We start from the raw sequence: 25,031 nt of genomic DNA on the forward strand, positions 1-25,031 counted from the left end.
AAGCGTGAGCCAGAATCACAAGGTGTCCATTTGATTGGTTCAAATCACCTAATGGCATTTTGGTTACATTTTTGTGAAAACAGAGGTTATCTTTGGCCCAAACACAAACTAGTTAAAGGAATACGCCACCGTTTGTTGAAATAGGGCTTATCACGGTCTACCCTGGCTGTAGATAGGTGGGCCAACGCATTTTTTGTCTGAGTGCAAGTAATTAGGTTGTTTTTTTGTCTTTTGTTGGCTCACTTTTACTCACAACATGCTAACCGGCAACATAGGATTCCATTCACTACGCTAAGCTAACTAGCGGCGGCGCTGCCGGTGTTGCACCGGACTAAAACAATGCATGCACAAAAAATACGTTGGCCCACCTATCTACAGCTAGGGGAGACCGTGATAAGCCCTATTTCAACAAACGGTGGCGTATCCCTTTAAGACTAAGGCTATGTTCAGACTGACAGGCATTAAGATATTTATGTCCTAGCCTGACCCGAGCCCAACAGTTAAAAGTGCAACGAGTGCACGTTAACACAGGCGCGCACCTACATGATAAGCTTTTTTAAATTTAAAATGTTCAATGCCTTATCGCGCTGATGTGACCGAGCCCGACCCGAACCATGTCTAAATATCTCTCTGAACCCGACCTGGCCCGTCGGGTACCGTCGGGACCCATCGGGACCAGACGGTACCCGACGGGCCAGGTCGGGCTCGGGTTCGGGTATCCATCCTCTAGTGTGAACACTCAAATCTCGCCCGGATCAGATTTTTTCAAATCTGATTCAGACCCCTTCCATATGTAGTCCTGAATCAGACCCGGGTCTGATTTCTTTCAATGCGGCCGCAGTCTGAACAACCAAGGCGGATTTGATGCGACTTTTACGTCAATCTACATCGACGTTTGTCACAATTATGCGCCGGCAAGAGTTAGCCCTAGACACAGACAGTAACATTAAAAACTTGACAAGGCCTACAAAATGGAGATCAGTGAGATGGAGCAAGTCAGTGGAGGGAGAGGGAGGTGTTAGACCTAATTAGTGTATGGGGAGATACTTTTCAATTCAATCCAAACAAGAAGGACCATACCGTAACCGCTCTGTTTTTGAAAAAAATAGCAAACGAAATGGAAGAACGGGGACACAGGAGAACGGGGCTACAGTGTCTTCATTCTTCTCCTCCTCAGCACCTGCTCATTAATGTTACGGCTGCCATTACACAAACATTTTGAAATAAAAGCGAAAATGCTTACTTCTTCCATAACCTCCCTAACTTTAGTGCAACAGCGTGCTGCGTCTGATGTCATTGTTATCTGTAATCTGTATTGTAATCTGATATAGGCCACATTTTAAAAGGTCATGTGAACAGCCAAACAAAGAATCGGAACTGAGCAAAAAATCCAAATTAAGCATTAAGACTTTGGTGTGAACGTAGCCTAAATGTCACGGCGACGTTGGTCTCGCATTGCCAGACCTTTATCCACAGCGCTTTGCAGGAGGGTCTGGCTAGTCCACACAGCACTTCTAGATGGTAGGAAAACGTGCTCTGGTTTATTGGCATTTCTTTAAACCAATCACAATCGTCTTTAGCGCCGGACGGAGCAACGGTGCCTCTGCAAAATAGCCTCAGGAAGGAACTTGTTTTGGTGGAACGCGTGTACGTTCAGAAGTTGTTTTAGTCGTCCAACAGAAAACTCAGATTGGACAGATAGTCTAGCTAGCTGTCTGGATTTACCCTGCAGAGATCTGAGGAGCAGTTAACCATAGTCCTCAGAAATCCACCGGAAGTTAGAATGCCAACACAAAGGAAGGGGAAGGGGACGGATATCCGGCCAAAAAATGACGGACATCTGGCGAAATTTCCGGCGGCACCGGTGCAATCCCAGAAATGCAACTTAGGCCTACTAAATAAGTGTGTTTTAACTTTCAACTTTATTACGACATCATTCCAAAAAGAAAAGTCAAAGTGAGTCAGAAGTGGCAAAGAAATGTAATGAGAGACATTCATAAACTGAAGATGACACCTAAAACAACTCAACATGACTATGGTGAATTTGCATAAATGTAGCCTTATGTTATAAGGAAAAATGGCTTTATCCTATTAATTCTATTGCAATTTCCTAGCTTTGGGCCACAAGTGAGCTCACTCTGCTTTTTACCTGATATCACATTTTATGGCACATTTTAGTAGAATAATTTGACTGTTCTGTGGTTATTCATATTCCAGTCAGTTTTCAGTCACAGTCCCAACTTCTCTCTTTCAGGAACAACCGGGGTATCTTCCCACGCAGTTATAATCTGAGCAGGGGACAATGAAAGACCAGCAGAAAAAAATTATGTCTAGTAGCCTACAGAAAAGACAGAAGGGTAAAGGGAGCTTTAGAAGTTCCAAATATTGACTGTCAACTGCTCTCTAAAAGTTATTTTTTCAGCTATGTCTGTTACAGATAATGCAACGTTTAAATGCCTATGTTAGTAACACAGTATTCTTTGGAAACTATAAATCAGAGACTGAATTGAAGTGATTATGGTTATTACAAATAACGACTGGATGGGCATTGTGCACTTGTCCACTGCAACGGTCGACGGTAAACAAGGAATATACAACCGAATGACGCGACAGTAAAATCATTAATCCGTCACACCAACAAGTGCCTTGTCAGATTTCCGATATTTTTATAAGTCACTGAAGGCAGCCGCGTGACGTCAGCGGTTTTGTTTTTTCATGGCGGGATGCGGGGTGGTTTCAACGTCGACTTTGTCCTGACTGCGTCGTGGCTAAAACCGAGTGACTTCTCGTGATTTAACAGCTTTAATTGACGTATCTAAGTTCAAATGTTTGGTTCAGGCTGCCGAGTTATTAAAACAATAATAATAATTAAAAGCGCTGCTAGTCTATCCTGTCAGGCTTGCTAAAGTTAGCTAAGGAAGCAGTCCTCCTGGTTTGACAGCTGGCTTAAAGTTTGACTATTGACGTTAAGATTAGTGCGATGGAGAGTCCATTGGTAAGAGACAACCCACTGCTTTTACCTTTCAACAAGGAGAAAACTATCTACGACGGCTTCATCACAGTCCAGGTGAGTGGGGTGTTTTTCCACGATTCACCAAACTACATTAAAAAAAGAAGTCGATTTAATAATCCCTCGCCATATCGACACATTTACATGATTGGTAGAATATAACTGCAGACATGTCACGATTGTCTATGAACCGCTGGTAAATTCGGCATACTTGTAATTCTCGGGTACTTAAGGAACTAATGTTTTTGTCAACTTTGTCAAACATTGACGTTGACGTTACAACGCACCGCTACGTAACACAACCTCCTTTATATTGTTACATTTCTCAGTGGAGTTCGGCAGGCCACTTCTGAGTCACTTTTAGAGGTTAAATTATTCATTGCTATTTTTTACATTTTTTTCCGATTGCTAAACAACAGTGGACACAACTGGAGTCACGTGTGTAAAACTCAAACTACAGTCTGCATTACCAACAGTCACCTGAGCGAAACAGTTCACATCACCTGCAAAACTCATTCAAAGCAACACAACTCTTAACACACGTCTCAAAACAGGCTCAGTGCAGCCAAACACTATGAACAATCCTCACTGAGATAACACACACTGTCACTCAGAACACACTGAGGGTAAAAACACTAGCATCAAACACCAATACAGAAATTACAAACTTTCTCATCTTTACAGTTTGAACAATTTGAGTGACTTGACACTACTCAACAGTTTATTTAAGGAAAAAATATAGAGTGAATAGCATACCAGTTTTTACATATGGTAAACAAGAAGGAATGAAAATCAGCAGTTTTCTTCAATAAAGTATTTTGTCTCTAGTAATTTATGGAATTACTGGGGGAAAAAAACTAAAGGTACGTAACAGTACCAAAGAATAGTGTGACTAATCCTGCCTCTCTCCAGCATCATGTGGCAAGTTTTCTTCATCACATTGGATGTCTGCATCATCTCTAAATACTAATGAATGTGGTGTTTCTATTGCTTTCACCTCCATTACTTTCTGAAAAACAGTAAGAACGCAGTTTTACTATTGTAAAGATTTAGTATTTTTCACTATTTTTTTATAGCTGTGTATATAACCTCAGACATTTTACCTGGACATATTGGTATCTTTGCTCTTTTACCTGTTTCTCTCAAACAGTACAGTGTAGAATTGTTTCATTCTTATTTGGTTTTTGTATACAAAAAAAGGCTTTCTGAGCTTTCTCTATATAAATACCGTATATATGTTCACTAACTAGTCTAAATCAAGACACCTGTCACCTGCTTAGGGTTTCAGCTAAAATTGCAATCAGCAGTGTTTGATGGCACCGGACTGAAATCTATTCTGTTTTGAATGTGTGGTTAACAGTTTTGACAGCAGTGTGTTAGCATTTGAACAAAGTCTACAGAAAAAATCTACAGTGTTGTGCACGTTGTGGTTAAAGTCCTGGGATAAGTGTGTAGAGTTTTGAAAACTGTGTTTAAGCAATGAAAAACGAACTAGAGTTTGGTCCACATGAACTGCTGCTGTGCAGACTGGAGTTAGAGTTTTGCACATGTGACTCCAGTCGTGCCCGCTGTCGTTTAGCCATCGAAAAAAACTGTAATGTATCTAGACTAAAATGACCCGTTCATGTTTGTTTTAAAAAAAAAAATAATATGATCTTTAGTTTCTAAGTTACACTCAGTATCTCCCAAGATACATTGCCCATTTAGGGTAGGTTACATTTTCCATTGTATTCTTTTTATTATAGTTCATATACCAACTTTTAAAAAATTTCATTAACAATTAATTAGCTACATAATGCAGCTGGCTGACCTTTGCACTTGTGACTGCGTTGGTCAAGTTAGGCCACTTTTAAAGGGAACTATGCAGTTTTTTTCTTGTTTTTTATTTTTAGCTTAATTTACCTTGACTGAACAGCTTCAGAGTTATTTTTTTTGGGTTGAATGGTGGTCGTCTTGCTTCCTCCTAGCGCCTGTGAGCAGAAAAACCACCCTTGCAACGTTGGGCTGGCGAGCCACCGGCCTCAGCGCCAGGAAGAATCGCGTGATATCAGGTCTCGCAATGTAACAAATTGCTTCACGGCACTGCACATGTACAGGGACCGGCTAGCTATAAGAACAAGGTAGCGATGGAGTTTTTCACACTATCGTCATGGCTTAGACAGCAAAAAAAAGGCAGAAAGCTAGGAAAGCATTGTCAGAGGAACAGAGAAAGAGGAAACGGCAGACTGACCGAGCGAGGAGTCAGCAGTTATATCTATTCCGAAGCTGTAGGGGGAGCACTATAGAGAAACCTACCAGCAAAAAGCGAGAAGAAATTGCCAAAACTGCATAGCACCCTTTTAAAAATCTTTTATGCCTGTCATGTTATTTACAGCCATGCTATGATTCTTACAGGAACGGGACTTCAGATTGAGAATACTTCTCCCACCAGATCGCCAATTTAAACGGGCCAGGTATAAACTATCATCTCACCTTCTCGTTACAGGTTACCACCTATCCCGAGCATATTGAGTAGGTTTGGGCATCGTTTGGATTTTAACGATTCTGATTCCAATTCCGATTCTTCCTTTCGATTCCGATTCTTATCGATTCTCGATTCCAATTCTTTGAGGGGTGGAGTTGAAACGGGTCACATGCTTATTTCACAAATAAGAGGAAAGTTTTATTTTGATTCAATGGTGGTTTGCAGTTTTCCAGGGCTTTTTCAATGTAAAATAAAGCCACATTAGAGCACCGCTTACTGTGCTCCATGGCTGCAACACAACAAGCGCCTGGCCGCTACAGAAACCAAAACTTGCGCATGTTAAATTTGGAACCCATGATCAGATTTGAAACCAAATCCTCCAAACGATTCCAATAAAGAAAAGATTCCGATGGAATCGTAATTATTGAACCGATTCCATGTAGGAATCTGTTCTTGATGCCCAACCCTAATATTGATGCTGTCAGAAATCAGCTGATTTTACAAATGTATAGGCCTGCAACTAAAGACCCTTTCATGGTTGATTAATCTGTCAAGGTGTCTGGCCTGTAAAATGTCGATCAGCGTTTGTCCGAAGCCCAAGATGACGTCTTGTTTTGTCCACAACTCAATGATATTCAGTTTACTGTCACAGTCGATTAGTTGACTAATCTTTGCAGCTCTACAAATTGACATTCCAAATCCCAAGCAAGTATGCCACTGACTGCATGAACAGAAAATGTGTTTTGTTTCCTATTTTGGTTGTTTGTGTAACTATTAATTTGTTTCTTGTAGGCTGCACTGCTGTTGGCAGTTAAAACACCTGTTGCATGGCTATGAGCACATAGTGAAGCAGGTAAGCTCCACATGGATCCCCAAAGAAATATAACACAATTGTATTTTGCGGGAAAAATGGTATCGTACTATTTATTTTTATCGTGTTGTGTCTGCCAGCTCTTAATTGAGATCAGGTTGATGATTGTTCTGCGTTTTATATATTTTTTTGTCATAAGTCATTTTAGCTCTTTTTGTGTTCTCTGCATCGCGCCGCCTGGCATCCTTCTTGCACTCGGTGTCAGGCTCGCCTCACTCAGAAGGCAGAGAAAAAATATTTTCCACTGTTTAATTAACATCGCCTGGAAAATGTCCCTATTTGTTATGCTGCCCCTCAGGGTTATTTGGATGAGATTGATATTTCACCCCGGGCTGCAAAGTTCATTATTTTCACAGCCTTTAAGCTATCATTAATTATTAAAGCCGGTGGCAGCCCCCATTAATCACAAACACTGTGTTTGATTTGAATGGCTGGCTAGAGGAAGAAAAGAAGAAGGAACAAAAAAAAAAAAACACAGACACTGTCACTTCATTATCCTCCCATTCAAGGGTGTCTCTTCTCTCTTGTTTGACTTCTCACAGAGGCTGCAGCAGTCGGCTGATCTTGTCAGTTTCATTCTGGAGCTGAAGACCATCTTGGTAAGGAGGAGAAAGACACAGTGGCTGGCACAGTCACTTTGACATTGTTGCTTTATGAACAGAAAGTAAATGGGAACCTTCAGGCACTATCAGTAGCCTTGATTGTGAGGCATACATGTATATTTTGTTAGATGAATGAAAAGTGTAACAACCTAACAAACAAACCAAGGCATATGATTTGTTGGCCCTGATTCAGTTTTTCTGTATTTATTAGGGGTGGGGGTTAGGGCTGCACAATTAATCGCAATTTTATCGAAATTGCAATATGGACTAACTTGATCCTACCAGACTCTCGTACGTTTCATTTGTACAGAGAGTCTGGCCACTCTCCATTGACAAGTGTTAACTTCCTTTAAGGCGGGTACTCTGTTGAAGTTTAAAACTATTGGATCTGCCCAGAGCCACTCTGGTAGCCTGGCTCCGCCCTCCTACGTACTCTCTGGTAGGACCAGGCTAACAAGAGGGAGACGACAACAACTATCGGCTTAGCATCGCTAGCGTTAGCCTTAGCCAAATCCTTCACCACCGAGCGAGCTGGAAAATCAAACTGTTCCCGAACCCCGTGCGGAGGAGGGCCACAACATCATGGCCACCAACACAACTCAGCAAAGATTGTTCTTGCTCGGGCTTTAACTTCTGGATATTCGGCAGCGTTGCCACAACGGACCGCATCTTTCTCCGACTCCATTACGGAACTACAACTCAAACTAGCGCACATCACGACCTCAACGTCATAGTTAGCCACTCCCTCTGTTCGCTGATTGGACCGCCAAATATTTGGTCGGAGAAAACCCAAGAATATACCGCAAACCCAGACAGAGTACTGAAGGGAAATGAAAATTTAGTGGAAGTACGTAGGAGGGCGGAGCCAGGCTAAAAATGGACTAGTGCAATATCCAAATCGCAGAGGGGTGCAATATATGTTACAGGCAAAATATGTGTCAAACCATTCTGAATGAAGTATCGTGGTGCTGCAGAGACGTCCTGGCCTACAAATCCTATCCCACAGACTAAATAAAGTTTGTTACAGATCCTTGCAAAAATCACACTATAATCATTTTAATTTTTTAAGATGTAATATTAGTCAGTGAAAATGAGAATAATGATACAAACATGATCATTCCCTTCAATATCATGAATCATATCGCAATCGCAATATCAGTCAAAATAATCGCAATTAGACATTTTCCTCATATCGTGCAGCCCTGGTGGGGGAGGGGGAAATCGGAAATCGTACGTATCGTGTTTTTTTTTTGCAATAATTTGTAAAATCAATTATTTTCCCTAAAATCATGATTTATTTATTTTTCTGTTTTATTCGGTATCGCCGACAGCGACTGCATCATATCCGTTTCCAGCAAAACGGAGGGAAAGCAGAAAATGCAGGAAATCCATGTCATGTGCTTCTTTACCAATGAAATACATGTCAGACTGACTGATGTGATGGACATTCTTTTTAGAAAACAATTATTTTTTAGAAATGTCTCATGTTCTATTGTCGCCAAAAGTGTGCTGTTCAACTTTTGTTTTTGTAAAAGAAGGAAAAGAAAATCACAATACTGTTGAATCGCGATACTTCTAGAATCGCCAATAAATGAAAATCGCAATACAAATCGAATCCCGTGTATCGGAAAGAATCCAGTCGGGACAAAAGCATATCGTCCCCGCCCTGGTATTCATATTTGCTTTTAGAAGAAAGCCAAAGATGCAGAGCGGTGAAGTTGTGATTTGATGTGCAAGAAAATAAGAATCCTCCTCTCTGTCGTTGCAGGAAGTGGGTCTGAAGAGCCATCGGGAGTGCCGCTCCATCCCTCCTCCACAGTATTACTCTCAGCTCATCTCTGAGATGGAGACCCTTGGGTGGGGCAAGTAAGTGACATTTAGGAGCACTTACACTGTATCTGAAACCAGATGTTTAGTCAAAGAGTTTAAAAGAGGCAGATATATTAGTGCAGAGCAGCAGCCAGCATGGCGGAGGAGTCTGACTTTGACCTCGAAATAAGCATAGAAGATCAAAGGAGTTGTTTCTTCAGTTTTTTTGGAGCCGGCACAGCGCTGGGAAAACATCAATTTAGTTATCTCAAAATGAAACTGCCAGTATGCTCATTCAGTCATTTAAGTGGTTTCCTGTATATCGGTACTTTATGATCCAATATTGTGTAACACCTCCGCGTAAAAAATATAAAAAGAAGACTGTCCTATTTTTACGCTTTTAGAGCAGATCTCCGCGGAGCATAGGCACCACTACGCGCTGCTCTCGTGCCCGGTGTAGCCAGTTTCTTTGATCGTAGTGGGAGCGTAGTGTTGGCACGTCCGCTCCGCATACCAGCCCGAAGTTAAAATAATATGAACCTTTAAGGCGAGGAACGAGAAGTGAATTGCCTGTATGTGTGAAAACGGCTTTATCTAGCGCATCCGTTTTTTGCAGTGGCTAAAAAAAAAACACTACAGTCTTGCCGACCTGGAGCAGATGAAGTGTTGCTTAAAACTGGAAACCTGATCGTTTTAGCTCAGGGGGATAGAATGAAAAGAAAAGATGACACAGTGACCACAATATTCAAAACCATACAACAAAATAATAACCAAATAGATGGTGAGATAATGAGCATAAATGACAGCACCATAAGCCCATCATGCCGTTCTCTCCCCTGCACAAAGCTTCCTAGGAGCTAGGGCTGTGCAATTAATTGAATTTCGATTTCAATTTCGGCTCCCAACGATCACCAAAATAGTATAATCGAGAAAAAAACGATTATTTTGCCATGTTCTGTTTTGCAAGAACACTCTTATTTTGTCTTGTGTTCTGAATGACACGGGCACGCGCACATCCGCCCCTCCCGAAGCCAGTCAGGGAGGCCAGTCGTGTGCATATATCATCTGCTGGAATTTTAAAACTCAGCACGAGTAAAGATGGCAGCAGCGTTTGGTGAGCAAAAAAAGGCAAAACCAACTCAGTTGTCTGGGAACAGCGTTAGCTAACCCTGTGGTCCTTCTGTCTTTGCCTTTGCCCCCCAAACCGTTTATATGACCTCTTTTCAAACGCCGCCACCCTAGCTTAGCCATCTCAAGCCCACTCCTGGATTGACGGCACCCCTTCATTCCTCTATCCCCTTAAAAGGATCTTGCGCTCTGCTTCTTGATTAAGTTTAGTTTATTTTATCAGTGGATACCCGTATGTCACATGTAATCCAATACAAACACTCAATTCTTCCTCCCAACTAAAGCATCGTGCTGTGAACTAGGGGTGGGGGAAAAAATCGATACAGCATAGTATCGCAATACTTTGCGTGGCAATACAGTATCGATACACAGACGCCAAGTATCGATCTTTTATGATATATGTGTTGGTCAGTTTGTCTGCTTGACAATCTTATTTTGCAGCAATAAAATTGAAGTGAGATGAACAAACTGAGAAATGTATCTTTTTAGATAAAACAGATGTTGACAAAGTTTTCTTTTGGGGACATAATTTGAAATTGGGAAAAATTTGAAGTTGGAAAAAAGGTAATAAATTGCAATATATCGCAGAATATTGCAATATCTTTAAAATCGCAATAATATTGTATCGTGACACAAGTATCGTGATGATATCGTATCGTGAGGCCTCTGGGGATTCCCACCCCTACTGTGAACTGGTGAGTGGAATTCTGCTTGTAGATACTTTGTTGTTGCGAAGCAGAGCGTAACACTGCAACTAGTTAAGCCTCCCGTTTCTTACTATTTGAGTGTTTGATTAGAGTCTGCATCATGTTTAATCCAGCTGAGACTGTGCTGTCCCCTGCATGCCGCATTGTTGTCAGTCTTCATTAGGCCTGTAGCAATTATTACATCATTGTCTAATTGCAATATTTTTTAAGTAATCGCCGTTTCTTTGTGTAACCACAATTAATTGCTAACATCAGTTAAGGTCCTAAGGGGTGTGACTGTTGATGCTTTTGTCGATTTTAATGTTCATTTAAGTAAAAACACGCCTGGTGGAATCTAGGGATAACTACTGCAAATCTGCAGTTGTTTCGGTCCGTAGTAGAAGAAGTAGTAGTAGTAGTAGTAGTAGTAGTAGTAGTAGTCTAAACGTAAATGGTCCACATAACAATGTGGAGTCTGGTTCAGACATGATCTCTCTCTTTTTCTCCCTCGGCTGAAACAAGGGATGGGGAAGCGAGGTAAACAAGTGAGCGAGCACATGAGAAAGGGATTGAAGTGAACCTGAATCTTAGGGTTATTTGGTTCCTTATTCCAGCGTGGATGCTAAAACTCTCACATTTCACATTCTATACACTGCCTCAGTGCAAGATTTCAAGCAAGAAACAAAGTTCTTTTTTTTTTCTCAATGCATTCATTTCACAAAGGGCATCATCAGATTTTTTGAGGGGGTCCTTAAAGGTAGCCTGGTCCTACCAGACTCTCATACATTTCATTTGTACAGAGAGTCTGGCCACTCTCCATTGACAAGTGTTAACTTCCTTGAACAGTCCCTCAAGGATTTCACGGTCCAAAATGCCTGATTTCGCGGGAGCTTTTGTAAAAAATTGCGATAAAAGTTGCGATGTCTTTTGTATGTTTGTTGCAATGAAGTTGCGGGAGACAGTGAAAGTTGCAAAGTTGCAAAGTTTTTTTATAGTTCTTTAAAAATAAAAAGGAGGGGGGAGAATAAAATTATCTAGGCTGTGATTTCCTAGGGACCTTACCAAAAAGGCTCATAATGCTGCAAATGTTGGTATAATATGAAAATGGCTGGTGGATTTAAGACAAAAAATTATAATTTATTGAATGAATCAAATTTGAACATATGTGTCAGTGGCTTGTAGATCTTTACATTGTTAGTTAATTTCCTAACCTGGCCTGGGACACACATTCATACAGTTTGATAAAGTGCTGACTTTAGGTTATTGGTCAAATTTGCGTAAAAGTTGCGGTGATTGGTTAAAATTGCGAGTCGCACCAAATTCGCTGTGATTGGTTGAATTTGCATGAATATGCGCAACCGCGACATCGCGAAATCCTAGAGGGACTGCTTGAAGGCGGGTACTCTGTTAGAAGTTTAAAACTGGCCACCAACAAAACTCAGCAGAGATTGTTCTTGCTCGGGTTTTTACTTCTGGATATTCGGCAGCGCTGCCACAACGGACCGAAAGGCTTCGCTCGCATCTTTCTCCGCCGCCATTACGGAACTACAACTCAAACTAGTGCACGACCTGCATTGTGCATTGGACCGGTAAAGATTTGGCCGGAGAAAACCCAAGAATGTACCGCAAACCCAGACGTAGTGCTGAAGGGAAATGAAAATTGAGCGGAAGTACGTAGGAGGGCGGAGCCAGGCTACCTTAAAGATTTTTGCACACAAAACACATAGAGTTTAATACTATGTTTTATTATAAATTAAACTACCCAACATTATATCGGCCTACAAGTCCAGATGAAATGATGAACCATTAAGCACCGAACTGTTTTGATTGTTTCCGGATTCTAAAATGTGAGCATTTTTCTGCATTAGGTATACTTTTAATATTAATACTTTAAGTACATTTTCCTGATGATACTAACATACTTTTACTTAAGCAACATGTTCAATGCAGAACTTGTAACAGTGTATTTTTACAGTGTGGTATTAGTACTTGAATACTGACTGAATACTTCTTCTTCCCCCACTGCTGTACACCTCAGAGTTTGTGGGCCAGAATTAGGCAATAGGCAACTCACTAGCCAAGGCAACTGCAAGGTTATTAATATAGATGTTTTTTGGCTTTTCATGTATTTTCCCCAGAGGTGAGATTAACATACCGAGGTGTATATATGGCTAGGAACCTCTGGTGCTTTAAACAGCTTTATGCACCAGTCCTTGTTGTTTTTTTTCCTCCCCTAGCAGTGTAAACTGATTGGAGAGCCTGCAACAACACAGCTCCACATTAACAAATGGCTCCTAATGACTTCCTTATTTTTAGTTATTGAGTTATGGTTAAATCCAGGTCACATTTAATAACTCTCAGCCCACGCGCGCTGACAGGCCCAGCTAATACTGTTGTCTCCACTCATCAAGGAGAGAAGGGGGAGGGGGGGTGAAGGTGGTGGTTAGTGGGAAGATATCTATTCTCCCTCAGCTCGGATTAAGCCTTGACTACTACACTCATTTTCCACTTTCCTATTAATGACCACGGCTACAATTATGATATTAGCAAAATGCAAATGGCCCTAATTGAAGACTCTCAGGTTTTAATAGGAGAAGGGGGGAGGTATGCTTTATGCTGAAAATGGGACCAACATCATTTTCAGTGTCGTGTTATGGTTAGGAGGCATTATACACAGTGGGCCTCAATCTCCAAAGCACTCGAGATTCGCTTAGCGTCTTAATTGGTATGGGCCGTGCTAATAGCCACCAGGGGTTTTCAGCTGTAATTCTGTCTGCTGATTGGGCCAGGTAAGTGAGTCTTTCGTAAGTGAGTGTGTGTGTGTGTGTTTCCATTCCTGCATGTGAGTGTGTGGTCATCTTAATTGGCGGGAGATGGCATACCATGTGTTAATTAATGGAAAATGAGGTCAAGTAGGTCAGCCGCCATCACTCGGTGGCCCACCGAACGTGGCCCTGGAAGCTCCGGGGCTCATTACGGGCACAGCTGCGTGTTCACAGCCTCTTGGTGTACGTACCAAGTCTCCTCTTATCACAGTGTTATCACTCTGTCACATTGTGTTGCTACTCTTGTGAGGCCAGTTATAGCAGCTCTCTGACAGCAGGACTCCGTTGGGCCAACCAGTCCCAGGGCCGAGGGATTAGACGCTAACATGGATTTTTTTCTTTTTCTTTTTTAAATATATTATTAGGCCAGCTAGTAAATGACTTCTATAATCATAGGATGTAAGTGCAAACAGAAATAGTATTGGGATTTAAGCAGTTACGTCCAGTAAGTAATGAGAATGTCCTGGTTAGCACAGACAAACCAGGCTGATTAATAAATATAGGGGTCTCTGAGCTGTGTGGGTGTGTAGGTGTGTGGGTGTGGAGGGTTGTTTGTTCACTTGATTTGCACATACATTGTGTGCATGCGACTTATGTCATCCTCCACTTTCCTCTATCGTACCTCGTGCGTGCCATCATTTCGCCTGTGAATTTCTCATGCAACACAAACACTACAGTACACATGTGTTGATCTCACCCTTCATTAATCACTTTGTCGACACACCCAAAAAAAAAAAAGAAATCCGACCCATGCGCACACACACAAGCACAAATGTGCGTGGTGTGCACTGTCTGGAAGCAGCTCACTTGGCTGTGGAGTTGCAAATGGGATGCTCTCATCAGTCTTCCCAGCAGGACGTCTGACGGTCACGCTGTTTCCATCATGGCCAAGTAGGGGCGGCAGCCCGTCCCTGTTATCCTGAGTGTGAGACCTCAGAGCAGAGGAGATGGAAATGTGTGTGTCAGTGATCCACCGATGAGACTTTTTCACTGCCGATACGGTTTGTTAAAGTTGGTCCATACCGAGTACTTCTTCTCTTAATACAGAGTGAAAAAAGTGGTATAAGTTACATTATATCTGCTTTTTTTTTATTCTGCCCAGGTTTTATTTAAATGTCAGTCTTATTTTTCCTTAACTCTTTCACATCCACTGTAGATACCATACTAAGGTTATACTTGTATACTCTGTCATTCATTGTACTGTACATGATTTTTACAACACACTTTGTTTTTGAAAATGACCAAAATGACTGAGAAGGTCAAAGTCTAATCCACAGTAACATTGGGTTGGGCTCCAATAGGTTCCATTTAAGGTTTAGTTTCCATTTGATAAAATATTTGATTTCACTAAGTTTCATATCTTTAAAATTTGTTTTTGTTACTTACCGTAAGAGCAACGTGGAATACATTTAGGGGGCTTCTCATTTTTAGCCACGGCTACGGATACTGAACATCACCGGCCGGCAGCAGATTATATCAGCTGTAGTTCATTTAAATGAGTTCCGTAACAGATACAAGGAAACGTGACTGTTTACTGGTTAATGTGCTGTCTATTTTTGGGTGTCTGTACGCAGCCAAAGATTGTTTGGTGTCTTTTTGTAGTTCAACAAGACCCAACAATGTTGCAACTCTTCTCTAGAGAATTGATTTATCAGATTGTGTGTGTACAGCATGATTTGGATCCAACAAGATTCATATTTGATTTGGATTGGATAAAGTGCTATCTAACCCAACTCAAAACTAGGGCTGCCCAATTAATCACAATTTTATTGAAATAAAATGGACGAGTGCAATATCCAAATCACAGGGCGGGGCGCAATAAAAAAAAAAAAAAAATGCTGCAGAGACGTCCCGGGCCTACAAATTGTATCCTACAGACTAAAGGACAACATCTTTGTTTGGTACAGATCCTCGCATAAGTCACGCTATTTTATACAAAGATTTTATTTTATTTATTTATTTCAGGTTTATTTATCAGGGACAATGCACACTAATAATACATAAAAGTCAAATGTGCTAGAATTAGCATGGAGGCTATTTTACCTCCGCTGTCCCTGGACTAGTGGTAATGGGTCACCCTAAAAGGAGATAAAATGATTAAGCTATTAATAATACATACAGCGAATGATCATTCCCTCCAATATTGTGAATCGTATCGCAATCGCGGTCAAAATGATCGCAAATAGATATTTTCCTCATATCATGCAGCCCTACTCAAAACATACAGTTTATACATGGTCATATTCATGGAACCTTTCATAGCAACAGCAGTGTGCACATTTGATACCATTCGACCGGTAGAGCAGCGGGTGGTAAATAGGTTTGGATACCGAAACGCGGTGCCAATAGGGCACCGGTTCCGAAGTAAACGGTAGTAATGAGAAATAAGAACAACATTTTTTTCAGAAGCATCGCTGCACAGGATGCTATGTTACCGTTAGCTAGTAGCTGGATTAAACACAATGGTTAAAATGCTGACAGCTAACGTTAAGCGGTGTAAAGTGTGACTGTATTTCCCTGTAGAGGATTCAAACACCGGGACGTAACAGTCTGACTGCAACTGCCGTTGTCGGAAAAACAACACAGATGGTGCGTTTACTTGAAACCCACCAGCCTTGTGGCGCGTTCAAAGTCATTGGAAATTACCCTTTTCCAATCTGGTGCTTGTTTTTGTCGTTTACCTGCAATTTACTGGTGAAATAATAAGTCATTCTTATAAGTTATTGTTATTACATTATTAATCAATCATTTAATTTTGACCATATGGCCTTAGAAATAAACAGGCCGTTCTTAAATGTCGGCAACGGTCGTTTTGTGCTCCTTTTTTATATTTTATATTATATACATTATAAATATATATATTTTGGTTCAGGCACCGTTTAGGCACCATCACCGTTTTTAAAAGTATCGTTTTAGCACCGGTATCAGAAAAAACCCAAACGATACCCAACCCTAGTGGTAAAACATTTATTTCATTCCAGGTGGCTTTAAAAAGCTGGTACAGTATAATGTCTAATAGCTGGCTTTTTAAAACCTGTAAAAAACCTACAACTGTGTTTGCTCATTAGACCTTACAGACTGGGAACTGCAAAAATACATGGGAACATGCAGTGATTCACTAAGCTGTCATGACTGAAATGGGGTTAAAGAGAAACAGATTTTCTAATTGAGCGAACCGCCATTCTTTTATTCATGTGTTCTGCAAATCACCAGCACTTTATTTCACAGATCCAACTTCTTATTCTTATTTATTGAGTCGTTCATTTGGATGCGTGTCACTTCCTTCACTTGCATAGTTCTATTAACCGGTCATGCTTGACAGATTTGTGCATTTATTGCTGTTTAGCAGTAATGGGTATTTTATTGGCCTGCACTCTTTGTAAATGTGTACCTGAGGATATAAAGCAACCTGGGTCTTGTCTGTTCAAGAAGTTCTGTGCGGCAGCTAGATTATTTTGGCCTGATAGGTGACGTTAATATCGGCACTAGGGCTGCACGATAGGAGGAAAATAAGCGCTATACGATAATGTTGTTGAAACTTGCATTTAAACAGATATTAAAGTGTACTTAGTTCTGCATTTCTGCTGCTTTCCATATTCTGCTAAAAGACAACACATTGCTTGTTGAATTTAAAACAAATGAAGGGAAATAAACACTATTTATTATTTATTTATTTATTATTGAACACTAAATTGAATATAAAAGGCACCACTAAGAGAATGACAGTTACATTTTAAAGTGCAGTTTTCTACTGATATTTTCCTTCAAGTAACACAAAAAAATCTGCGTCTTTAACGCGATGTGTTTATTGTGCCAGTTGATATCGGGATGACAATATAAAAACGATATATTGTGTGTGTGTGTGTGTGTGTGTGTGTGTGTGTGTGTGTGTTACAACGAGCAAATAGGACAATGTGTTTGCAAGATCTTAATATGCAGATGATTTTAGAGAGAGAGATGGGGTGGTTGGTGAAATTGAGTGGGAGCAGAGATGTATCAGGTTAGCATGCAAGAACAAGAGGAACAGGGTCGAATTGGTGTGTGTGTGTGGGGGTGGGGTAGTGCCCATGTGACACTTTGGCACTGTTGCCCTTCGCTGGCATTTGATTGCAAGTGTGTGTAAGCGAGCAGACACTTTAATGAATTCGGGCACATTGGAAACAGACTCTCATCATTCCATCACTTCCCTAAGTGTGTGTGTCATTTCTGAGCACACTGCTCACATCACTCCTCTCTAACACACTCCATAAATCCTCAGCAGATTTACAGCCACGTCCGCCTCGGCGCAGAGCGACCATCGTAATGTACTGTAAATCTGGAGAAAGGACCGTCCAAATCCTTTTGTCTCTGATCAGTCTTTTGTCCTCCGGTCTCAGTGGACTAGAGAAGGTCTTGAGAGGGGGAGGAAGTGACTCCTTCGTAGCGTGCTGGAGCAGCAGTAAATCTGACAGCGGTGTTGGTGCACGCTCTGGCCACATCAGTGTTTTGTCCTCAGCCTCAATAGGTTGTAATTAGCTCAGGAAGGAAAGGGTCTGATTTACTGGTTGACTCAAGCTTGAAAATGTGAACCCACCTTAAGGTCACAGAGACACAAGCTAAGTTTCCATCCACTTGTCAATCGAATTATCTGAAGTTCGGTAAAAAAAACTGATGCGAATAAAGCTGGTGAAAGTGTGTTTCCATCCAACGGCTTTAAAGCGAATAAAAACCTGTGCGTAATGACGTCGCATGCTGTTTTGCGATTAAATTGGTATATCGAATTGATTTGAGACATTTTAAGGTGTTTCCATTCATTTTTGCACTGAATCGCACAAGATTCAAGCAAACGTTTGCGAACAAAGTTTTGCTAGACAGAAGTAGGAGTTGTTAATATTAGAAGCCAAGCTAAGCTCCGATGGGCTTGGCCGAGGATCTGATCCAGCTCATCTAAAAGGTGGAACTTGCCTTATATTTTCCCTCCGGCACCGCTGCGAGACAACTCTCTTTTTTTGAGCCGTGTATCGCTGTTTGAGCGCCTTCCATTTACTCCGCAGGACGTCCCACGGCTTGTCGTAAGGGACATTCTAAAACGCTTAACGTGAAAAAGCTTAACGTGGTTTAATGTATCTAAACAACGATCAATCATCACCAGATGAATCATGGTCATATCTTGTCATGAACACTTAAGCCTGTCAAAAAAACTAAATTGAAATCCAACGATTAAGTTATCTCACGTTAATGTGTCAGATAACGTCCATCATATTTGGACATTGGGTTAGATTTGACCGTTTTAAGTGGTTATGATGAGCAATATAGAAGAGGATTTTTTGGTGATGACTGATCGTTGTTTAGGTACATTAAACCATGTTAAGCTTTTTCACATTTGGACTTATAAAGCCAATGAGAACGGTGGAGAGTCAACCCCCAGCCGCTCCGCTGCCCTGAAGCAGAAACGCTTTATATCAGATAACGTCCATAATAATTGGACATTGGGTTAGATTATTTGACCGTTTTCCGTGGTTATGATGGGTAATATGAGACAGAAATTTGGTGATGATTGATCATTAAGGTGCATTCAACCACATTAAGCTTTTTCCATAGGCTCTATGAAGCATAAACGCTTAATGTCAGATAATGTCCATAATAATTGGACTTTGGGTTCGAGTTTTTGACAGTTTTCAGTGGTTATGAGGAGCAATATGAGAGAGAAATTTGGTAATCATTGATCATTGTTTAGGTACATTAAACCACGTTAAGCTTTTTCCTCGCCATATTAATAACACGGCCACTGATGAAGAAAATATTAACGTGAGGTAACTTCTAGAATCGTTGGATTTCGATTTAGTTTTTTTGACAGGCTTAAGTGTTCATGACAAGATATGACCATGATACATCTGGTGATGATTGATCGTGGTTTAGATACATTAAACCACGTTAAGCTTTTTCACGTTAAGCGTTTTAGAATGTCCCTGTCGTAACCTTTGGTCATTTCCTTCGCGAGCTTTTTGCTATCTAAAATAGCGGTTATATTTTTCTGGTAAATTAAAAAAGTATCTCGTCTCCTCGTTTGTCCACTTACATCGTTTTTGTTGACAGCTGTCATGTGTGCAAACAGAGCGGAAATACTGGGCGGAAATGAGCTGAAACTTCTTCTTCGTTTTATTGCGGGTTGCAACCATAAAATGACCTAAAACTTAATCGCAATTCCTTATTTATTCGGCAAATAACGTTTCCATCAGCGTTTATCGCCTAAGCCGTATATTGATCAAGAGAGAATCCGATGAGACCGAACGTATTTTCTTTGAGTCGATATTCAAGTTTCCATAAGGCATTTTTCATTCGATATCACTTAATTCGGATAAAAATGGGTCGATGGAAACATAGCTACACATCCTTTTTATGAGAGCTTGAATCCGCCCCCTGTAACTGCTGAAAGCCGTGATGGTAGTGTTGCCTGCGTCTTGGCCAAAAGGTTGCTCTTGAACACACCGCAAAGACTACAGCTGACGGCCACCATTACCTGAGTTCAAGTCCGAGTCACGGGTCCAGAGAATAGTGACTAGGACTCGAGTGCTCCATCGCTGCCTATTAGGCCGGCGACAGATTGCCTGCGTGGCGTGAGCGTGGTGTTTCTGTTGCGTGTCAGTTGCGTGGCGGCTGCGTGGATTTTTCAGAAACGTGTCTGAAGCGGCGCTGCTGCTGCTGGCCTTGTCTGTACACCTGTATGTTTCCCATTGATTTACTGCACTCAAGCAGTAGTATACTTCATGTTTAACATAAATATATACTGATCTGATTACAGCAAAGACGAAGTCCGCAGTATTGACGGCAAAATAGGCTACAGGATATTTCGTTCTGTATTGACAGGTGCAATATTTGAAAAATGTTTTTTTTTTTTTTTTTTTATTACATTTATATCTGCATTAATGTCAAAACCTAGAGACTTTCAAACATCAACATGTCGTTTATTAATATGTATTTGTGTCAAAATGACATATAAACATCTTTTCCTATTCTATTTTGCCTGGAAACGCTTCCAACACGCTTGCGTGTCGCGTGAAAAAATAGGCGTCGGTTCTATTTCTAGGAGGCGCCCGTTTTTCGGCGCGGTTCGAGCCGCGCCTCAGACGTGCGTGTCACGCAGGCAGTTTGCAAGCTCTAACCTGTTAACATGGGAGCCAAAATAAAAACGGACATGCCACGCAGCTGACACGCTCACGCCACGCATCCACTCTGTCGCCGGCCTTACACATAAAAGTATTCAACTTCCGAGTCGTATTTCATGAATGCTCGAGTACGATTTTAATAAATCCTTGAGTCCGAGTCATCAGTGCGCAAGTCCAAGTCGAGTCACGAGTCCAGAGCGACTCATTCGTCATTCAAAAAGGGGAAACCGGATACACACCGTTGCTATGATACCTACAACAAAACAGAGTGTTGCCCAAATCTGTCAGCAGCAGCACAGAGCCTACGGTCCCTCTGCTTCACGCCCTGCCGGGGGCGACAGCAGACATCGGGAGATGGCTAACCAGGCTGTCCATCTCCCGTGCTGTCATCCATTCACTTGGCAAAGAAGTCTCCCTGCGGGGGGGGGCGGGGGGAGCAGAGGCACTGAGCGGCCCGCTGCGGATGGCTGGCTAGTTAGCAAATACTAATTCCACCAAACCTACCTTTTTATGTGACACTGGTTACAGAAAATGAGCCGAACGAAGTTGTCACTCATCTGGTGACAGCAATGTCCTTCCCTACGATGCGACATTGTGTGTGTGTGTGTGTGTGTGTGTGTGTGTGTGTGTGTGTGTGTGTGTGTGTGTGTGTGTGTGTGTGTGTGTGTGTGTGTGTGTGTGTGTGTGTGTGTGTGTGTGTGTGTGTGTGTGTGAATGAAACATTAAGTTGTTACATTTTACTAATTTCGTGGCCGGCCTGTATCCATCAGGAGATATGCTGGCTGACGCGCCCTGAGATTAGTGACTACTGTACAGTTAACACAATGTACATCCAGTCAGTATGTGTGCTTACGGTTATATTAGAAAGCATCAAGTCCAATTCCGGGTGAAAATAATGCTCCCAAGCATCAGCATGATTGGTTTTGTTATTGTTAGGATAATTAAATGAAGCAAAACAGTTTGCTAGTAAGCATAATTTTCCTAACCGTTATATTCCTCCATTAGAGCTTTTAAAAAGGCACTTGCTGGAGAAGAATGCAAATCAGAATTTCAAGAAGAAAAGCCTGTAGTTATGTCTAACCTGTTTTGGGGGTAGGGGGGGAATGCATGTGGAGCTGTAGCCTGATGTGCTGTAATGCCACTGTGTTTGGTACCCAGAGTGATAAATCTAAAGGCAGAGTTGATGTCTCAATGTGCTAGAATATCTCTGCTGCTGTGATTAATGATGGATGATGGCTTCTGTCAGTTCCCAGTGTTGTGTACCCATTTCTCTGTGAATGCATGTTGATTTATTGTGCATGTGTCTCCAGGCTGCTCTTCATAGACACAGAGTTCCGAACGTTGAGACTGAAGGCGGAGGACTCCTGTGGAAGGCAGCACGTTCTCACTATTAAACTCAAGTCTAAGGTAAGACACACATACACACACTCCTGCACACACACACACACACACACACACACACACACACACACACACACACACACACACACAAAGTTTACTGTAAGGACTGGATAATTTCCACACAGAAAATTACTCATCATCGAATGGAATACTCTGCAGCTTGATGTTGACCTGCAGCCAATTCAAATCCAAACAGGCCGACTTCACCAAACGCATTTGGGATGTTCAATTTGCTGATAGCAAATCAGTGATTTACATCTGCACCCCTAAATCTAGGTCAAACTGGAGAGGGTGTGGAGAGACATGATAACCCGCTGTGACTGAGATGTAGCACAGATAAAACATCTCCACATAGACCTCAGCATGATGGAAAACCTTCCTCTATGCATAGAGAAAAAGCGATACACCCACACTCATCTGCATAGCTGCTGTCTTTGCTCGCTGCTATTGAGAGAAGTACACAAACCCTTTACCTACTGTAGGTAGAAGTAAATGTAGGCTGGGGAAATAGCAGTGTAATACGGAGCGTTTGAAATTTTTCCATGTCACAGATCTCCAAATTCTCAGATAAGAGGTGACAAGGAGGTGTGTTTAATGACATTTTGTCCCAGGAAAACATAATGGCTTTGGTTTATTTTTGGAAAATCGAATTGTAGATCCATCTAGACCGGATGCTAGGGATGTCAGAGTGTACTTTCTACATTCTCAAAATCTAAACTTTTTTGTATAAATTCAATTACTGTGACGTAGCAATGCTCCTCGTGCTAATAGTAACTCCCTTGAATAGGCTCAAGGATCCCCAAGAGTCCAAGGGCCATATTGTAAGAACACTACTCTACTAAAGGAATATTTATACAAATGTCAGTACCGTCAGAGATTATTATCTCGTGTTAACCCTAAAGGATGATTCCAGTTCATTACATCTTGGCTCTAATTTTCATCGGTTCTATAAGTTATGACAATATTGTACAGAGTTGTTGCTGAGATCTGAGAACACAGGGACATTGCTTCAACAAAGTGAGAAACCGGAGCAGCAGTCAAAACAAAAATAAAAAATGCAGTAGTCTCTCATTGCCCAAGAAAACTGTGCTCATTCCTACGGCAAGCATGGTAGGTCGAAGTTGTACCGGAAAGTTGGTCTGTAAATTGTATAGATGTATTAAGAGAGCTGTAGGTGGTTGCTCCATTGGACAAGTGTGGTTCTTCAACAAGAAAATCACCTGCAACCCAAAAAGCATTTGTCTTGGAGTTTCTTTGCAACCACTGCATGGGTTAAAAGTACTCTTATCTAAAATCTCAGTAAGAACGGAGCTTCTAGTAGCTGGCAGGAGTGTTAGTATCTCACAGTGGGGCTGCGTATTCTAGGCATGGTGAGCTGGTGCTTACCTAAGCCCAGATGACATCCACCGGGGGTGGACCCCACTCTGTGTCCACCTGCCCACCTGGCCCTCCTCACCCCCTTCTGGCATTGGGTAAAAATAGCTTGGAGTCTTACCTGCGCTCCAGCTGCTTCCAACCAAATCCAGCGCCAGGTCATGCCTCAGCAGGCCCAGTACTGGCATGGACACACAGAGGCTTGGATGGTGGTGGGGGAGTTGGAGAGGAAGAGCACAGGGAGAGAGAGAGAGCATATCTGGCTCATATGTATCAACCAAAGCTTCTTATTAAGGGCTTAAGGATGTTTTGGCAACGTATTAAAAATGACCAGCACTAATGCCAGGGTTAACTGTACATTCTTTTTTAAAATTTTAGCACAGCAGTGTAAATTACAAAACTTCCATCAATGCAACATCTGTCTCATTTTCTCTGCTGTCCATTTTTCTTTTTCGAATAATGAAAACAGGAACTTAACAGTTTGGGATGAAACTTGTTCACATCAAAGGGTGGTAAGACTGGGGAGGACTTGAAAATAGATTTGAAATTCTAGAATCTAAAATCATACTATTGACAAAGAAAACAGAAGGGGAATCTTCAAACAACATTAACTGTACATTCTTAAATAAAAGACTGTATTCAAGTAATAAGCACAAACAAATAGTCAGGTTGCTAATAAAGGCCAGGCATGAAATAATAAGAAGCTGTAGAATTACCTTACATTATAACGGCTAGGTGTGTAACGATACACTCAACTCACGATACGATTCAAGTCCCAATTTTAGGTTCACGATACGATTTTCTGACAGTTGAAGACAAATTACTGAAAAATGTTCCTTAATTTAACTTACAGACTAAAAAGAGGAATAAAAAAAAACATCTTTTGGAAATTGATCTTAATGCCTTAATTAAAAAAAATGAGGAAAAATCCAACCTTTAAGGACACCAATTTTCTTTGTGAATGAATAATGTATCTTATATGTAAATAAATGTTCTTCCTTAAAATACAGGGGGCATAAGTATACACAAAAATGTCTTAAATTGAAATTGGACACAACGGTTAGCTTTGTAAGACCTTGGGGTAGCTGTGATATAAGTGCCGTGACGAAATTCAAACTGTAAATATATTATAGTTATGCCGGCAGCCGGCCGCGGATCCCCGGTAGTGCAGTAATCCACAAAGGGTGACTTTGCCCTGGGTATGGAACCCAGCAGGCTGCCGCTTTCTCGTCAGACTGTGTGGAGCTCCTAAAGTCCGACCCGTCTTACCTAATTTGCAATTAGCCATCAGTTTTAGTAAAACGGCCCATATTTGAGATTTCTCGCATAAAAAAGTGAATTTGGTAATGAAATATTGCAGTGTCTGGAATATGAGATTCTGTCGCTTCTCTAATGTGTGTGTATGGGGATTCGCTCAACCAATAAGCGCACGTCTCTAATGTGTGTGTATGGGGATTCGCTCAACCAATCAGTGCGCAGCTCATGGAAGAAAAGCTCTTGTTACGAATAGGGCCAAAACACAGGGATGCATAAGGGCCAATAAAATAATCAACCAGGCCATTTTCAGCCCAACCAATGTTACATACCCCATTAGGAGACCTTAAGGAACAGTGTGAAATACCCTATATAATCATTATATCACCCCTTTAAATAACTCAACACACATATCCATTATAAGATTAACTGGAACCTGTGGTAAGAGATTGCAGGCATAAC

At 41.4% G+C, this 25,031-nt stretch overlaps 1 protein-coding gene across 1 annotated transcript in view; it reads left to right on the forward strand.

The window, feature by feature from the left end:
* The first annotated feature begins 2,689 nt into the window (after window positions 1-2,689).
* The window catches only part of fancl (FA complementation group L), a 38,580-nt gene continuing 16,238 nt past the window's right edge, over window positions 2,690-25,031 (forward strand). Inside the window, exons 1-6 of the mRNA XM_039783866.1 lie at window positions 2,690-3,067; window positions 5,405-5,463; window positions 6,267-6,327; window positions 6,888-6,944; window positions 8,716-8,813; window positions 21,851-21,947. Coding sequence (XP_039639800.1) covers window positions 2,981-3,067; window positions 5,405-5,463; window positions 6,267-6,327; window positions 6,888-6,944; window positions 8,716-8,813; window positions 21,851-21,947 — 459 coding nt within the window. The 5' untranslated portion in view covers window positions 2,690-2,980. The remainder of the gene's footprint in view (window positions 3,068-5,404; window positions 5,464-6,266; window positions 6,328-6,887; window positions 6,945-8,715; window positions 8,814-21,850; window positions 21,948-25,031) is intronic.

Source organism: Perca fluviatilis, chromosome 19, assembly GCF_010015445.1.
Source record: "Perca fluviatilis chromosome 19, GENO_Pfluv_1.0, whole genome shotgun sequence".
In the NCBI taxonomy this organism is placed as follows: Eukaryota; Metazoa; Chordata; class Actinopteri; order Perciformes; family Percidae; genus Perca; species Perca fluviatilis.